We start from the raw sequence: 19,134 nt of genomic DNA, 5'->3' as shown, positions 1-19,134 counted from the left end.
CCTCGCAGGAGGCTCTGGACTGGGGACCGTCGCCGGAGGCTCTGGACTGGGAACCCTCCCTGGAGGCTCTGGACTGGAAACCCTCGCAGGAGGCTCTGGACTGGGAACCCTCACTGGAGGCTCTGGACTGGGAACCCTCGCTGGAGGCTCTGGACTGGGAACCCTCGCTGGAGGCTCTGGACTGGGAACCCTCACTGGAGGCTCTGGACTGGGAACCCTCGCAGGAGGCTCTGGACCATGGATCATCACTGGAGGATCCGGGCCATGGATCATCACTGGAGACTCCGGGCCATGGATCATCACTGGAGGCTCCGGGCCATGGATCATCACTGGAGGCTCCGGGCCATGGATCATCACTGGAAGCTCCGGACTGGGAACCGTCGCTGGAGGCGCCAGACTGGGAACCGTCGCTGAAGGCTCCGGACTGGGAATCGTCGCTGGAGGCTCCGGACTGGGAATCGTCGCTGGAGGCTCCGGACTGGGAACCGTCGCAGGAGGCTCCAGACTACCGACCGTCGCTGGAGGCTCTGGAATGCACACCGTCGCTGGAAGCTCTGGACTGCAGACCGTCGCTGGAGGCCTGGTGCATGGAGCTGGTAAAGGGCGTACCAGGCTGGGGAGACGCACTGGAGGCCTGGTGCGTGGAGCTGGCACAGGGCGTACCGGGCTGGGGAGACGCACAGGAGGCCTGGAGCGTGGAGCCGGCACAGGACGTACCGGGCTGGGGAGACGCACAGAAGGCCTGGTGCGTGGAGCCGGCACAGGACGTACTGGGCTGTGGAGGCGCACTGGAGGTCTGGAGCGTAGAGCTGGCACAACGTGTCCTGGACAGATGACAACCTTCGCACGGCAAGTGCGGAGGGCTGGCACAGGATGCCACGGGCTGTGGAGGCGCACTGGAGACACGGTGGGTAAAACCGGCACAGGACGTACTGGGCCGTGGAGGCGCACTGGAGGTCTGGAGCGTAGAGCTTGCACAACGTGTCCTGGACAGATGACAACCTTCGCACGGCAAGTGCGGAGGGCTGGCACAGGATGCCACGGGCTGTGGAGGCGCACTGGAGACACGGTGCGTAGAACCGGCACAGGACGTACTGGGCCGTGGAGGCGCACTGGGGGTCTGGAGCGTAAAGCTGGCACAAAGTGTCCTGGACAGATGACAATCTTCGCACGGCAAGTGCGAGGAGCTGGCACAGGACATACCGGGCTGTGGAGGCGCACTGGAGACACGGTGCGTAGAACTGGCACACATTGTATCGGAACGAGTGTGGAGAGCTGGCACAGGACGTACTGAGCTGTGGAGGCACACTGGAGACCTGGTGCTTGGAGCCGGCACAGATGGTACCGGACAGATGACACGCTCCTCAGGACGAATACGGGGAGCTGACACAGGTGGCATCGGATGGCTAACATGCTCCTCAGGGCGAATGTCTTGCCTCCCCAGCCAAACCAACAGCTCCTCCGCTTCACTCTCTTCACATTTCGCCAACCACTCCACGAAGGTCTCTCTCACCCCTCCGTTCACTCTCTCTCAATCTATCCAACGCTTCCTCCATGGTCTCTGACTCACCACTCAGCCTCGCAGACCACCCCGTGTGCCCCCACCCCAAAAAAATTGAGGCTCCTTCTTGGGCCTACGTTATGGCCGCGAACCCTGGTGTCGTCGCTGTCCCTCCTTCGCTGCTTCCTCCTGCTTCCATGGCAGGCTTTTGTCTCCTGCCATTATTCGTCCCAAGTCCAGGATGTCCTCCACTCCTGGCTTTCCTCCCAGGCCCAGGATCCCTGCTCCTCCTGGGCACGCTGCTTGGTCCGTGGGTGGTGGGATCTTCTGTCACGATCGTTTGTAGAATTAACGGACCAAGGCGCAGCGTGCGTAGAGTTCCACATGTTTAACCTCTCTAGTGTACGTGAGACGGTAGCGTCCCACCTCTTCAACAGCCAGTGAAACTGCAGGGCGCCAAATTCAAAACAACAGAAATCCCATAATTAAAATTCCTCAAACATACATGTATTTTACACCATTTTAAAGATACACTTGTTGTAAATCCAGCCACAGTGTCCGATTTCAAAAAGGCTTTACGACGAAAGCAAACCAAACGATTATGTTAGGTGAGTGCCTATTCACAGAATAACACATCCATTTTTCCAGCCAAAGAGAGGATTCACAAAAAGCAGAAATATAGATAAAAGTAATCACTAACCTTTGATGATCTTCATCAGATGGCACTCATGGGACTTCATGTTACACAATACATGTATGTTTTGTTCGGTAAAGTTCATATTTATATCCAAAAATCTGAGTTTACATTGGCGCGTTACGTTCAGAAGTTCCAAAACATCCGGTGATTTTGCAGAGAGCCACATCAATTTACAGAAATACTCATTATAAATGTTGATGAAAATACAACTGTTATGCATGGAATTTTAGATGCACTTCTCCTTAATGCAACCGCTGTGTCAGATTTCAAAAAAGCTTTACGGAAAAAGCAAACCATGCAATCTGAGGTCGGCGCTCAGAGCCCAATCAAGACACAAATATATCCGCCATATTGTGCAGTCAACAGAAGTCAGAAATAACATTATAAACATTCACTTACCTTTGATGATCTTCATCAGAATGCACTCCCAGGAATCCCAGTTCCACAATAAATGTTTGTTTTGTTCGATAATGTCCATCATTTATGTCCAAATTCTTCCTTGTTGTTCTAGCGTTCAGTACACTTTCCAAACTCACGACGCGCGGGCAAGTCCAGCGGAAAGTACGGACGAAAAGTTAAAAAAGTTATATTACAGTCCGTAAAAACATGACAAACGAAGTATTGAATCAATCTTTATGATGTTTTTAACATAATTCTTCAATAATGTTCCAACCGAAGAATTCCTTTGTCTTCAGAAGTGCGATGGAACAGAGCTCGCTCTCACATGAACGCGCATGGTCAGCGCATGTTCAGGTCATGGTAGACCTTACTCAATCCCCTCTCATTCAGCCCCACTTCACAGTAGAAGCATCAGACAAGGTTCTAAAGACTGTTGATATCTAGTGGAAGCCGTAGGAAGTGCAACATTACCAAAATCCCACTGTATCTTCAATAGGAGCTGAGTTGAAAATCGACCAACCTCAGATTTCCCACTTCCTGGTTGGATTTTTTCTCAGGTTTTTGCCTGCCATATGAGTTCTGTTATACTCACAGACATCATTCAAACAGTTTTAGACACTTCGGAGTGGTTTCTATCCAGATCGACTAATAATATGCATATTATTGCTTTTATGGCTTTGTAGCAGGCCGTTTACTCTGGGCATGCTTTTCATCCGGACGTGAAAATACTGCCCCCTACCACAAAGAAGTTAATTAAAAGAAACTCACCAAAACAATACAGAACAAAACGAAACGTGAAGTCAAATGCAGTGCACACTGGCAACTACACACAAACAAACAAGATCCCACAAAACCCCAGTGGGAAAAGGCTGCCTAAATATGATCCCCAATCAGAGACAACGATAAACAGCTGCCTCTGATTGGGAACCATACCAGGCCAACATAGACATATAATAACCTAGATAACCCACCCTAGTCACACTCCGACCTAACCAACATAGAGAATAAAAGGCTCTCTATGGTCAGGGCGTGACAGAGTTAGGATCACCACTTTATTTTAAGAACGTGAAATGTCAGAATAATAACAGAGAGAATGATTTATTTCAGCTTTTATTTATTTCATCACATTCCCAGTGGGTCAGATTTTCCATACACTCAATTAGTATTTGGTAGCATTGCCTTTAAGTGTCAAACGTTACGGGTAGCCTTTCACAAGCTTCCCACAATAAGTTGGGTGAATTCTGTCCCATTCCTCCTGACAGAGCTGGTGTAACTGAGTCAGGTTAAGTGGCCTCCTTGCTCGCACACGCTTTTTCAGTTCTTCCCACCAATTTTCTATGGGATTGAGGTGAGGGCCACTCCAACACCTTGACTTTGTTGTCCTTAAGCCATTTTGCCACAACTTTGGAAGTATGCTTGGGGTCATGGTCATTGGGGTCAAGCTTTAACTTCCTGACTGATGTCTTGAAATGTTGCTTAGGTATATCCACATAATTTTCCTGCCTCATGATGCCATCTATTTTGTGGAGAGCACCAGTCCCTCCTGCAGCAAAGCACCGCCACAACATGACGCTGCCGCCCCCGTGCTTCACGGTTGGGATGGTATTCTTCGGCTTGCAAGGCTCTCCCTTTTTCCTCCAAACATAACAATGGTCATCATGGCTAAACAGTTCTATTTTTCTTTCATCAGACAAGAGGACATTTCTCCAAAAAGTACGATCTTTGTCCACATGTGCAGTTGCAAACCGTAGTCTGGCTTTTTTATGGCGGTTTTGGAGCAGTGGCTTCTTCCTTGCTGAGTGGCCTTTCAGGTTATGTCGATATAGGACTCGTTTTACTGTGGATATAGATACTTTTGTACCTGTTTCCTCCAGCATCTTCACAAGGTCCTTTGCTGTTGTTCTGGGATTGATTTGCGCTTTTCGCGCCAAAGTACGTTCACCTCTAGGAGACAGAACGCGTCTCCTTCCTAAGCGATATGATGGCTGCGTAGTCCCATGGTGTTTATACTTGCGTACTATTGTTTGTACAGAGGAACGTGGTACCTTCAGGTGTTTGGAAATTGCTCCCAAGGATGAACCAGACTTGTGGAGGTCTACAAAAAGGTCTTGGCTAATATCTTTTGATTTTCCTATGATGTCAAACAAAGAGGCACTGAGTTTGAAGGTAGGCCTTGAAATACATCCACAGGTACACCTCCAAATGACTGAAATGATGTCAATTAGCCTAGTAGAAGCTTCTAAAGCCATGACATCATTTTCTGGAATTTTCCAAGCTGTTTAAAGGCACAGTCAACTTAGTGTATGTAAACTTCTGACCAACTGGAATTGTGATACAGTGAATTTTAAGTGAAATAATCTGTCTGTAAACAATTGTTGGAAAAATTACTTGTGTCATGCACAAAGTAGATGTCCTAACTGACTTGCCAAAACTATAGTTTGTTAACAAGAAATTTGTGGAGTGGTTGAAAAACAACTTTTAATGACTCCAACCTAAGTGTATGTTAACTTCCGACTTCAACTGTGTGTGTGTGGTTGCTTCAAGTTGTGTGTATTTACGGTCATTTATGTATTGCCTTGGAGTCAACTCCAATTCCAATGTTAGTCATTTATAGTTTGTTAAATGTCTTACAGAAACGAAATAACAAAATGTAGACCTATCTTTGCTAAATATGTTAACTTCAACCCGTTTTCAGTCCACATTGTTTTAAGTAATTGCATGGCTTCAATAGCATTCACACTGATTTAGGGGCTAGGACTACTGTAAATTACATCATGGCTGAGCATGGACATGCCAAAAATGGTTAATAAGCAGAATAAATTAATTATTGATAAGGCCTAAAAAGAGAGAGAATAATTGTGGCAACCCGTCATTTAGGGCAGTTGTGTTGAGTTAATAAATCCGCATACAAACATGGTCTCTTTTTTGTTTTCTTGAGTAAGACAGCGCCAAATAAAATGTATTGTATGCTGCCGCATAAATGATGTAATGTGCCAGGGAGATATGTAATTAGTAATACTAAGTGTATGTTGTGTAGGAAGATGTTAGTAGCCCATGTGCCTCACCCTATTAATTTGGTCTATTTACCCCTCTTAATTTCACCTACTGTTCTGACTTGGTGGTGCACATGTAGCCTATAACCTGTTTTAGATAAATGTAATCATCTAATATTGTAAGAGTTTTCTTTGTCTGCTTATATGCCTCCTTTATTTATCCTACGGTTCTGACTTGGTGTACAGGGAGAACACTGTAAGAACTGCCCATGTTCTGAATTCTGTCCTATACATTTCAAAAGTGCTGAACAAATAGTTATAGTGACTACGTCCGTCCTAGCTCGCTCATTAATGTCTTAATCGAAATTACAGATGGCCTCTTATCCGCTTGTCGTCCCCTTGTGCCATAGTTTGTACATCTCAATTGTCATTGGAAACCACATTTGTTTAAGCAAATCAGCCATATCAGATATATATTTTTAAAGGCAGTAAATGAGGCTGAATGAACTGTTTCACTGCCAGACAAGGCTCTGCTGATAGCCAGGTGTAGCAGTGGTATAGTGCAATTAATGTATTGTTTAGTGTTGTGTTGTGTCACTTTGCTGGCATGCATCCCACTTTTTTCTTTTGCACAACCAAGATTTACCCAAAAAAATCGCCACTGCATATCAGCTATGGTTTTAAAAAAGTAGTAAATGAAGCTGAATGAACTGTTTCGCTGCCAGACAAGGCTCCGCTGATAGCCAAGTGTAGCAGTGCAGCTTTATGTAGGCCCTAACAGTTTGTGGGCACCGTTTGTCACCGTTATAGTGCCATTCGTGTATTGTTTCGTGTTGTGTTGTGTAGGGGCTTTGCTGGCATGCATCCCACTTTAAAAAAAGTTGGGCCCCACCAATATTTACATGCTAAAATCGCCACTGAATAATTCTAATCAAATTCTAAACAAAACGAAACAACTTCTTTTAAATAGGCTATTTCACACTTACAGGCACCATCATTTCTGCCATTGGGCATACAATATTAAAACAACGCGGACTACGGATGTTTTTACGCACATCCAAACATTTCACAGTAGCTGGACAAAGATCCAATATAAATAGAAAGGGAGAATGTCCACTCGTCTTTATACTACTTCCAAATTGGCCTATGTTTTATGAACATCATCGGAACCATTTAACAGATCAGATCACAGACGTTGCATTGCAAGCACGCCACGGACATTGTCACCATAATACTAGGAAGGTGAATCATTCTAATACGTTTGGTTGTAATCAAATTAAACGAAAAACAAGCCAGTGCCCCTGTGACAACAATTTTGGACCCCCCTTGTGGCCCCCCTAAATGTAGAGTATGAAATAATTTTACATTACAAATTTTTGTTATCGTTCTTTTTTTACATCCATTATTAGACAGTGGCAATGATGATGATTATGTGAGGAGACCAAGGCGCAGCGTGATGTGAATACATTCTTCTTTAATAAAACGAAGAACACTTAAACAAACTAACAAAAACAACAAACGAACGTGAAGCTATAATAACTGAGTGCTGACATGCAACTACACATAGACAACTACCCACAAAACCTAAATGGAAAATGGCAACCTAAATAGGATCCCCAATCAGAGACAACGATAAACAGCTGCCTCTGATTGGGACCCAATTCAGGCCACCATAAACCTACATTACCTAGACATACAAAATCCCCATAGATAAACAAAAAACCTAGACAAGACAAAAACACACATACCCACCCTCGTCACACCCTGACCTGACCAAAATAATACAGAAAATATAGAAAACTAAGGTCAGGGCGTGACAATTATAGCCTATCCGTCTGATTTAACTTTTAATTCTTCCATTGACTGATCTAACTTGCTTGCCATGGCACACACAGAGCTAGAGGCTATTGCCGCTTTGATGACTTGTGATTGGCCAACAACAACATCAAGCTATGCTCGCCACTCTCATAAAAACTCTGAGCAACAGCTCTCTAGGGTCCTTACCGGCAAATCCATTATAATTACACATACCCGAGACCCGTGACAATCAAATCAGATCCGACCCGGATCCAACAGCACACTATGGAATTTCGGGCCGACCCGGTCAGGTCCCGGATAATCAGGTTCGGCGGGACCCGTGAATACCTCTATATCTCTGAGTATTTTCACTTAATCTTAGTGGAAAAAGTAACACCTTATATTAACAGCCTCAGTAACAAAATATATGGGTTGGGTAAATTGTAAATGGTACATTTAGAATATCCTTCTAATGAGAAGTCCAAGGAACCGCTCATGACTGATGCCCATCCTACTGCTTCCTACTAAATGTCTGTCTGCACCATGATAAACTGTTGTCATGCAACACTTCTCTATCATATTTAGACATTTTTATTTGAATTTACTTTTTGATCAAAAATATTATATATTTTTTAACAGATCAACTTCTCTTTAGCATAATTGAATGTATCTCATCAGCCCATAGAAATCAGCCTGCTTGTGTTGTGTTGCGTTCTAACTGCCAACAGATAGAATGCTTGGAAGTACAGTTATCCTAAGAGAACTGGTGGTCTGCTCCAAGGCATATCATTGTATTCTCTCATGCATATTCACGTATTAACGTAAACCTCTGAGCATGCAGATTAGTCATGTCTCCACAGTGGACTCTTTTACCGTGTCCTGTTGTTTTTGTTTGATTATGTGCTATTTGTGCACCCTTTTGTACTGTGTGTGTGCGTGCATCCGTGCGCACAGCTAGGTGGTACATGCTTGTGTGTATATGTGTGCATGCGTGCGTGTGTGCGTGCATAGCTAGGTGGTACAGTACGTGCTCGTCCATGCCTAGACACATGGCTTTGTCTTGTCCTGGCACCATGCTCAGCTCACCAGATGTTCCCCTGTTTCATCGTGCTCCTCTAGCACTATATGTTACCGAGGACAGTTGTGCTGTGTTAAGAGCTTCCCGCTGGCTGCTCAAAATACAACCTGCACTCTTTCATTGTAAAGTCTTGCTCTGTAGAGAAAGAAATTATATGGAATAATAGTTATATGGAATAATAGTGATTGACAATGTCTTGATAAAAATAGGTCAAAGAAATAAAAGACTGACTATGGCTGTTTTAATTAGCCTACCTGTGATCCTTCTGGGTTCAGTGACATGGTACAATGGGTTACCAACCGCATTATTAAGTGTTGTTTACTGTGCTCTGGGCCTCACTGTGTATAAGATCACAGGTGGACCTTGTGTAATGGAGAATTGTCATGATAAAGGGGAAGGATACACACACACAAACACACAAAACACACACACACACAAAACACACACACACACACACACACGCTAAGCAGCTGAGATACACCCAGGTTGAATTGGAGCAAGTTGTACCCCTTGTCCACCCCGCCAGTCACCCACCCTTCACACACACCCACTCACAAACACATAAAGTGGAGCTGTCAAATAAGGCACCACTTGTTTTGAAGGGGAAAATTCAGACTTATTAATTCAAAAATGAAGCATGCCTTGGGATTTTTAGAGGGAGGCAGACATGAAAACAAGGAAAACTCTTCTGACAAGGAGAGGAGTAGTCTCTTTATTAATGCAAATGAGTGTGTGAAAATTCAAGGAGCTGCTAGTGGGCTCTGAGGCTCCTACATCAGTCACATCAGCCTCCCACTCCCCAGCAGGCAGAATTAAAGCAGAGAGATCTATAAGACCTAGGAGCATAACAGCTAAAGGGCCTATAGCTAATGTTAACAGGCTCATAGGGCATGGAAGTCTTGTGGCTGGCTGGCTGGCATTTACTGTGTATATCACTGATTTCTGTTTGTTTCACAAAATTATAATAATCCCTTTATACTTTTAACATTGGAAGTAAATGATCAGGACTGGGTTTGTATGTGGCATTAGCAGCCATATACACCGGCCATGAACTTTCTCAACCTTCAGTCTCTTGACCGTCCATCTACTGATGATGATTAATGATGTTGTTGTTTTTAAATAGCTTGTTTTGTTATTGTTGCTTTGCAGCCCTTTGAGATTTCTTTATGTAATGAATAGCGCTATAATAATACATTATTATTATTATATTAGATTGCCATATCTGTATTCTGTATTTTTCTTGACTTGAGTACTGGAATAGAGGATCAGTGCAGTCCAGAACCTGAGCTATGAAATGTTGAGTTCACTCCTGCCCTCTAGCCTCTGTTTGAGGCTTGATTAAAGTTTAATTAGTGCCCATCTCGACCAAATACCACTGACTGTGTGTGTGTGTGTGGGGGGGGGGGGGGGGGTTCACCATCGGTCGGTCGGTGAGTAGTTTTAAGCTGAGCCCAGGTCTTTTCTCTTTCTCTCTCTGGGCCCCACTTTATTCATGTCTGAGGGACACTGGAAGCAGCAAACAACTACATTTTTCATCAAGGTTACTTCCTGGAGAGATGTACTCTTATGTACCTTACAGTCATGACGTTCTACGTCAACCTGCATATAACTTGCATTCTCCTGACCTGCAGTTCTTTGCAGTGAGTTGTTTGAGCATGGTACTGTTAGATAGGAGAGTGTGTACAGTCGGCTGTGTAGCTCAAGATAGGGATTTTGTTCAGGAAGTATTCGATACCCTGAAGTCTGAACCCCCCCCCCCCCACACACACACAGTCAGTGGTATTTGGTCGAGATGGGCACTAATTAAACTTTAATCAAGCCTCAAACAGAGTAGAGGGCAGGAGTGAACTCAACATTTCATAGCTCAGGTTCTGGACTGCACTGATCCTCTATTTCAGTACTCAAGACAAGAAACACACACACACTCATTCAAATGGTTTGGCTGGGGATGATTTTGTATAATTGGAGGCAATGAAACTAGCTCCTATTGCGACTGGGAATCTAGAACTGCTTAAATATGAAATGTTTTAGTTTTTTTACGAAAACAACTCTTCCCATTTACTGTATGGAAGCAGGAAATATCAAATATTTATAAGAATATATTTTATTTGTGAGCTTCATTTGCAATTCTAATCAAATTGGGCTGAATCTTTTTGGGAGACTTATAAACACTGCATCAACACATTAGGTTTTAATAGAGGGGATGTGCAATGTCAGTAAAAAAAAATCATTTCAGCTCCACTGCCGTTTTCCTGAATTTGGAAGTAGTGTAGTGCCACAAAAAAAGGTCTTGTTTATTCAGTTATCCTTCTAATATCTGTCTTAAACCATAATGAAGGGATAAAATACTTTTTAGAGAGATAGGTACTCCAGCTAACCGACTCCACTATTGGGCCGGTATAGCTCCAATCAAACATTTTACAAATTGAAACTGCTGAACATTTATCCCACTAACTTACACATATCTGAAATATATTATTTTCTCTTGTACATTAGTAAATAAACAGAATTCTGAATTTGAGTGGAACCTGTGAGTGACTGAGTGACATCTGTTGGTCACCATTATGGGATCAAATTCCATTTCAATTTAAAGGCTGTTACACACAATACTCCACAATAGATTTATCCAACACTATTGCTCCACCTCAAGGCTCTTTGGAAAGAGATTACAAAGATAGATATATGATATGTTCGTATGGCCAAAATCCATCACAGTTTTATCACATAAAGGGGCATTGGTGTAAAGAGAGGGCAAACTCCTGAGTGTAGTGTCAGGGTGCATTATAGAGGTCAAACACACACACACACACACACACACACACACACACACACACACACACACACACACACACACACACACACACACACACACACACACACACACACACACACACACACACACACACACATACACATACACATACACATACACATACACACATACAGATGTGCGCGCGCGCACACACACACACACACACAGACATACACACACACACACCCTGCCCCATGTGACAATTACTGCTTCACCTCCTATTCAAAACTTTATGAGAAAATGGACTGAAGGATTTAACTCTGGTCATAACAGGAGAGAAGGGCAGCGCCATGATAGCATAGATCAACTGTCCTGCTCTTTGGTATCAAAGACATCCATAACACCAACTCTGGTGTTAACACAAATGTTGTTTCCACAGTTAGAACCAGGTCCTTTCATTTAAAGTAGTCTTCATAATAACAGCACATACTATATCTATATAGACCTAAATACATAAATTCAGCTGTACTGAAAATCTGCTTTATCTATTTTAGGGTAGAAAGAAAAGTAAACATATTTTTATTTGGCATATTGATTGATTTGAATAAGTAATAGCCAGGTTAATCTGTAGTGGAACAAGACAATGCATTATTTCAGACAGGGGAGTGTCTGTTCATTGTGACATAAAAAGCAGACATCAGTAGCAGAGTGTTGGTGCCAAGCAAAAGTATGTATTACATATTCAGTCTCTATCCATCATTGTATTGCCATGCACCCCGTCCAGACCCAATGTTAACCGTCATATCTCCTTACGTTTATTGCCGCGTCCCACCTTCCCGAGAAAGATGATCGACGTTTCTACAGAAGACCGAGGTAGGACTTACTTCTTTTCTTCTTCTCCAATCGTGGTTTAGGGGGCGGGGGCTTTTATTCCATACTCTGGTTATGTGTCAGTTGCTAGACATAAGCGAAACAGTAACAGTTTACAGTTGGTGTTACTTTCAACATCTAACCCTCAGAGAGAGTGACTACATGTTTCGTCCATCAAGCTTTCAAGGAAATTGGGAATTGCATTTTACAGGCTTTGCGCACGTCACGTTTGACACGACACGACCCTTTAAGTTGAATCTGCTTTTTTCTACAGTAGGCTAGCTGTGCAGGAGTGGTCAGAGCCAAAATCAGCTATTCAGATCGGATTTCACCCAAACCAGCTGGGAGAGAGAGCATTTGTCATTTTGATTCCCTCCCCGATCCAGGAAAGCTTAGGCTACCAGGGAGAGAGAAAAGAGAGAGAGTGGGTGAGAAAGGAGGAGAGAGACGGGGGGGGTTCCAAAGGAATTTCCAAGGATATTTATTCTGTTGCCGTAAGAAAAGTGTTGGTCAGTTGGGGGCGAGGCAGAGACCGCGGTCAAGGATGGACGAGCAGCCTCGGTTGATGCACTCCCACGGCGTAGGCATGGCCGGACACCCCGGCCTGGCACAGCATATGCAGGATGGCACGGGAGGGACGGACGGAGATGGAAGAAAGCAGGACATTGGAGACATATTACAGCAAATAATGACCATCACAGACCAAAGCCTGGACGAAGCGCAGGCCAGGTACGGTGGCATAGGAAATTACAATATGTTCAAAGCGTTATCAAAATAACATATTCATGAATTTAATTAAGAAATAACTACTGTGCTGTACATTGTAACAATATGATGTGCGTTCATTTCAGTGGGCTATCCAACGAAAACAATTAACGCCCACCCCAACGCAACAACTATTCGTAGGGGATAAAGTGCGTGACGTTAAACTCCCTTCAGCCTAACAGTTTTTATCTTGTGAAAGTGAACTTTTATATTAACAGTGTTATCAAATATGTTTGAATGTTTAAACATGAATGACATTATTAAGCTACTGCAACTATAGGTATTCTGAACTGTGAAGCGGGTTGCATCCACTTCTCAATTTCCAAATCGCTTTATCTTGTTACAAATGAGATTACGCAGTAATTCTTCGCGGTAATACATGTTGCGGATGCATTGCTTTTGGATACTTTGTTTCTTTTTAGCCAATGGCAATAAGGATTATCAAAGCACCAGTGCTGTGCGTCGAAATTGAGCCAATGACATCTATTCACATGCTCCTGTGCAAGAATAGATTACATAGGATAGACTGTGTCCTATTCATTACTGACATCCCACTGTGTTTTGAAATTGCAATGACCCTTTCATGTTAATAAATCATAGTTAATTAGGGATCAAGTGTAGTGGCACGACAAGGGTTCCAAATGTGGTTTGATGAGACAAAAGTATTTTTTCTATTGAAGAATAACACTATGCTATACAATAGGTATTTAGTTTAGATCACTTTGATTGAAGGGTTGGTTGGTCAAGTGTGTAAAATCTGTCAAGTGTGTAAAACAAAATATACAATATCAATACCCATTGCAAAGATGAGTTTTATTCTTCCTCATCAAATTGACAGTGATCAAACCAGTCTGCTCATTTTAGATATGATTCAAGCACAAGCAGAACACTTTACCACTAACTATTACCATCTCCTGGTCTTATTGAATATGGTCTAAAGTTGTGTGTTTTCTCTTTTTATAGGAAACATGCCCTGAACTGTCACAGGATGAAACCGGCTCTCTTCAACATCTTGTGTGATATAAAAGAGAAAACGGGTAAGGTGAAATTCTACCACATTACAACAATGACTTGCATCAGCATTTTTATGAAGCGATTATGGCCTGGACAACTTATAGCCTACACTATTTATAACACCATCTTTTGAATATGAGAAATATTGATATCATATTTCTCTACATATGTTGTTCACCCCATAGTCTAACAAAATGGTTCTACAATACAACATGATGCTTTGTGGCATCCTACTGTATCTACTATTATCTTTGCATAGTCACTTTACAAATGACCTCAACTAACCTGTACCTCTGCGCATTGACTCGGTACCTGTACCCCCTGTATATAGGCTCATTATTGTTATGTCAATTTCTTGTGTTACTTTTTGATTTGATTAGATTTTTTTACTTTAGTTTATTTAGTAAATATTTTATTAACTCTATTTCTGGATCTGCATTGTTGGTTAAGGGCTTGTAAGTAAGCAGTTCACGGTAAGGTCCACACCTGTTGTATTCGGCGCATGTGGCACATAACATTTGATTTACATTTATTACCTCAAAACCAAACATCCTTATGTGTGTCAGTCAGTATTTGAATTTGTATTTAATATGGTGAGCCATAGCAGCCACAAACATTCAGAACAGACAGTAGAGAGGAAAGGACTTTACAGTGGACCCAAGGTGTTGTCATTGAGCCATTTATTAGGGCTGTACTTATTCAATCCGTTCTGCATCATCATGTTTTTCCTTGCCAAGTGTTTGTTTGTGATGAGCTTTTCGTGTTTCTACATGCTGATGCTGGCCAGAGGGATTCTCTCTGTTTGGGTTTGAAGCGAGGTTCAAAGTCATGTAGAGGAATGTGGGAAATATAGGCACTTAACACAAGATTAAAAGAAAGATGCGCTTGTCTCTGTTAATGAAAGAAAGCATGTGAATATGCCTGGAAGAACAGTCCAAGTTCTAACCTACTAAATATGTATTTTTAGAAAATGGAAATCAAACTGCAATCTCTAATACATCTCTCTGAAGGCATATATCTCTGAACCTCTTTTGAAATTATTAGAGGATGTTATCACTTTAATGTGAGAAGTGTTACCAGCTACTATTATGACTGTCTATAACCAGCCAGAGAAATCTGAAAACAAATGGAAGATCAATAAAATGAGTCCGTTGTATCGTCTTCCTAATTTGCCCTAAAGGCTAATTTACAGACATTTCATTACTGTGAGTCAGACTCTGGCGCAGGGCTTAAAAAAGACGAGTTATTAACAGAAGACACTGTGTGATTTTCATTTTAGAAAAAAAAGGAGAGAAGAAATGAAGTCCAGTCTGAGAAGTAGCCAGTGAGGTTGGCCCCCTGCCCACGGCCCCCTTACTTCTCAGGAGAATGCTTAGAGCAGGGAGAGAATTATGCCTGGCTCTTTTTAAACTGCCTGGCGTTGCTCTTGGTTCAACCAGAGTTCGTTTCCAAAATGAAGAAGAACAAAGTGACTTGGCCTTTTTCCTGCCCCCTCCTCCCCCTCCCCTGCTTCTCGTCTCTTCCCACTGTTCCTGGCAACCAGGAACCTGGGGGCTTCTGACTAGAGCAGCTCTCTTGGCCTGCTGACTCTCTACGTCCTAATTTAGAGGGAAAAAATGGTGTTGAAGGTAACGTTTCCACATAGATTTCCGTCAATTTTTTTGTTTGTTTTCTACACCCCTTTCTACTATCTTGAGTGAATTTAGTTTGGCTAATGTTTTGGTCTCTGTCGAGTGTTTAGCCTCCTTTGACAGGGTTTCAGTTGGTCGGGCGGAATTCAATGTACTTGGGCCCTCAGGATAAAAGCACCATGGGGGAATCCCTTTTGAAGAGTTTACTGGTTCACCCCCCCCTTTCTGTTTTGGTGATACTCGAGCGCTGCATGCCTTGTGTTGCTGGCAAAAGTCATACTGAGTTAGTTCTCTGACTTCTCTCGTTGTTACATTTTATCTGGATGATGCTTCTCTTAATGAATGAAGATGTGCTATAAGCATGTGGCTAAAGTATTTTAGTGCAAAAACAGAAAGCTTTGTTATTTGGATGAATATTATCCAAATAGAAAATAAGTTCTAAGACCACTTGGTATCACACTATTCCTTCTGTATCATTTCACACGTGTCTAGTTGCTGTTCATCTTGTGGGCACAGATAGTTTTCCCCCTGTGCAGACAGAAGCCCAGAAATCCACTGCAGCGACAGTAGAAAATGACTCAAACCTTCACCATGACATTTACAGCCAAATGTGCTGAGCGCAGTGTGCAAAAAGAACAGCCCGTAATTTGTCAGGTCTTTTTTATATATTTTTTTAAAGAGTCAGCTTCTCCTCAGTTTTACATTGTTGCAGCCAGAGTCTCTGGAGGATTGAAAGGAGAGACTATTAAATCAGCAGGCTTATGCGACTGTTGTGTCCCCTTCCGTGAAAGCACTAAGAGGATATTATAGATATGCCGCTGTAGGTTGGATATGACGCTGTAGGTTGGCTTTCCTTCTGTAGATCGGATGTAGCATTTAAAGAAAACGTTTTTAATTCAATTGTTTTAAGTAACATCATCTGGATATAATGCAACATGCAACAATTTAAAAGATTTTACTGACTTATAGTTCACATAAAGAAATCAGTCAATTGAAAGAAAGAAATTAGGCCCTAATCTATGGATTTCACATGACTGGGAATACAATATGCATCTGTTGGTCACAGATACCATTAAAAAAGTAGGGGCATTGATCAGAAAACCAGTCAGTATCTGGTGTGACTACCATTTGCCTCATGCAAAGTGACACATCTCCTTCGCATAGAGTTGATCAGGCTGTTGATTGTGGCCGGTGGAATGTTGTCCCACTCCTCTTCAATGGCTGTGCGAAGTTTCTGAATATTGGCGGGAACTGGAACACGCTACCATACACATCGATCCAGAGCATCCCAAACAGGCTCAATGTCTGGTGAGTATGCAGGCAATGGAAGAATCTGAACATTTTCAGCTTCCAGGAATTGTGTACAGATCCTTGCAACATGGTGCTGTGCATCATCATGCAGAAACATGCTGAAACATGAGGTGATGGCGGTGGATGAATGGCACGACAATGGGCCTCAGGAATGCACAGGATCTCTGTGCATTTAAATTGCCATCGATAAAACGCAATTGTGTTCATTGTCCGTAGATTATGCCTGCCCATACCATAACCCCACCGCCATCATGGGGCACTCTGTTCACAACGTTGACATCAGCAAACCACTCGCCCACACGACACCATACACGCTGTCTGCCATCTGCCCTGTACAGTTGAAACCGGGATTCATCCGTGAAGAGCACACTTCTCCAGCGTGCTAGTGGCCATCGAAGGTGAACATTTGCCCACTGAAGTCGGTTACGACGCCTCACTGCAGTCAGGTCAAGACGCTAGTGAGGACAACGAGCATGCAGATGAGCTTCCCTGAGACAGTTTCTGACAGTTTGTGGAATTATTTTTTTATTGTGTGAACCCACAGTTTCATCACCTGTCGTGGTCGCTGGTCTCAGATGATCCCTGGAGGTGAAGAAGCTGGAGGTCCTGGGCTGGCATGGTTACACGTGGTCTGCGGTTGTGAGGCCGGTTGGACGTACTGCCAAATTCTCTAAAACGAAGTTGAAGGTGGCTTATGGTAGATAAATTAACATTAAATTCTCTGGCAACAGCTCTGGTGTACATTCCTGCAGTCAGCATGCCAATTGCACGCGCCCTCACTTGAGACATCTGTGGCATTGAGTTGTGTGAAAAACTGCACATTTTAGAGTGCTGTTTTATTGTCCCCCAGCACAAGGTGCACCTGTGTAATGATTGTGCTGTTTAATCAGCTTCTTGATATGCCACACCTGTCAGGTGGATAGATTATCTTGGCAAAGGAGAAATGTTCAATAACAGGGATGTAAACACAGAAATAAGCTTTTTGTGTGTATGGAACATTTCTGGGATCTTTTATTTCAGCTCATCAAACATGTGACCAACACTTTACATGTTGCGTTTATATTTCTGTTCGGTGTATATGTGTCTATGTATGCATGGCGTGTTCCCTGGTTGCTTCTCTCCTTGGTGTGGCATGTAAGTGGTGGGCGCGTGTTGACAGCAGCGATATGGCCTTCCTTTGGCAAGCAGCTGACAACTGAGGCAGGACTGCATTCCAATAACAGACAGAGCAGGCCTTAACTCCTGACCCTGCTCCCCGACCCCCCACGCCCAGCCCACCCCCATAGATTTGTGCTCCCCATAGATCTGGGCTGCAGTTGGCCAAGTGTCATGGCAGAAGATATTTAGCCAGCTTTAACAAGCACAGGGCTGCTCATCAGCTGTGAAATTTACAGGTGGATTGTGTTACTGTTTTCAGCTATTTCAGGAAAGCGTGTCTTTATTTGTAAAATTCCTGAAAGTGCTTAGCATTGTGTTTTTATTTGCCATGTGTGTATGTATGTGTGTGTTACCTGTACTTGTGACAGAGGGAAGAGTGTGAGTGTCTGTGGAACCATTGCTGATAGTGGAGCTGGCACGTACAGGTTGACCAAGTAAGAGAAGCCAGACACTAAGACTATGTTTCTGGGTGTCAGGTTACAGGCCAGAGCTCTCTCTCTCTCTCTCTCTCTCTCTCTCTCTCTCTCTCTCTCTCTCTCTCGTCTCTGTCTCTCTCTCGTCTCTCTCTCTCTCTCTCTCTCTCTCTCTCTCTCTCTCTCTCTCTCTCTCTCTCTCTCTCTCTCTCTCTCTCTCTCTCTCTCTCTCTCTCTCTCTTCACCAGGCCAATGTGTGTCGACAGCCACACATTACTCCCAGACTCTGCTCAAATGAATATCTCCTGCATGTTAAATATGATCCCACTTTGAGTTGTCAGAGCTAAATACCTGGTGAACTCAGTGACCCATGCCATCAAGCTACTAGTTTTCACATTACTGGATAATATGATTGCTGTGCTTTCGATGTTGAGCATATTGCAGCACTGTAAATTGTACCTGTGATTGAAGTTGAAGTCTGGGTTGGTTCTTATATACTTAAGCACACATCTGGAGAACACTGGTATCCTTTCATTAGACTAGACTCGGGCAAACTTGCACATATTTTCTTTGACCAAATTTGCTTTGATGGCTATGTATTTATTAGCTAATGATTTAGTGGTGGACTTGCAGTAGATTTAGTGATACTAGAATGTCAGTTGGTTGGTTCCATAGCCCAGTAAGCTACTGTAGTAAATGCATCAGCTACATCAGTATTGTGGATTATGGTCTGCTTGGTTTAGCCACGGAGAGTC

At 43.2% G+C, this 19,134-nt stretch overlaps 1 protein-coding gene across 3 annotated transcripts in view; it reads left to right on the top strand.

Moving 5' to 3' along the window:
- Nucleotides 1–12,208: 12,208 nt before the first annotated feature.
- The window catches only part of LOC139550694 (pre-B-cell leukemia transcription factor 1-like), a 67,643-nt gene continuing 60,717 nt past the window's right edge, over nucleotides 12,209–19,134 (top strand). For all 3 annotated transcript variants that reach the window (XM_071361773.1, XM_071361772.1, XM_071361771.1), the window contains exons 1-2: nucleotides 12,209–12,816; nucleotides 13,816–13,889. In XM_071361773.1, coding sequence (XP_071217874.1) covers nucleotides 12,632–12,816; nucleotides 13,816–13,889 — 259 coding nt within the window. In that variant the 5' untranslated portion in view covers nucleotides 12,209–12,631. The remainder of the gene's footprint in view (nucleotides 12,817–13,815; nucleotides 13,890–19,134) is intronic.

This window comes from Salvelinus alpinus, chromosome 23 (genome assembly GCF_045679555.1).
Source record: "Salvelinus alpinus chromosome 23, SLU_Salpinus.1, whole genome shotgun sequence".
Lineage (NCBI taxonomy): Eukaryota > Metazoa > Chordata > Actinopteri > Salmoniformes > Salmonidae > Salvelinus > Salvelinus alpinus.
The sequence above is the reverse complement of the archived record's forward strand: the minus strand, read 5'-3'. Positions and strand labels throughout refer to the sequence as shown.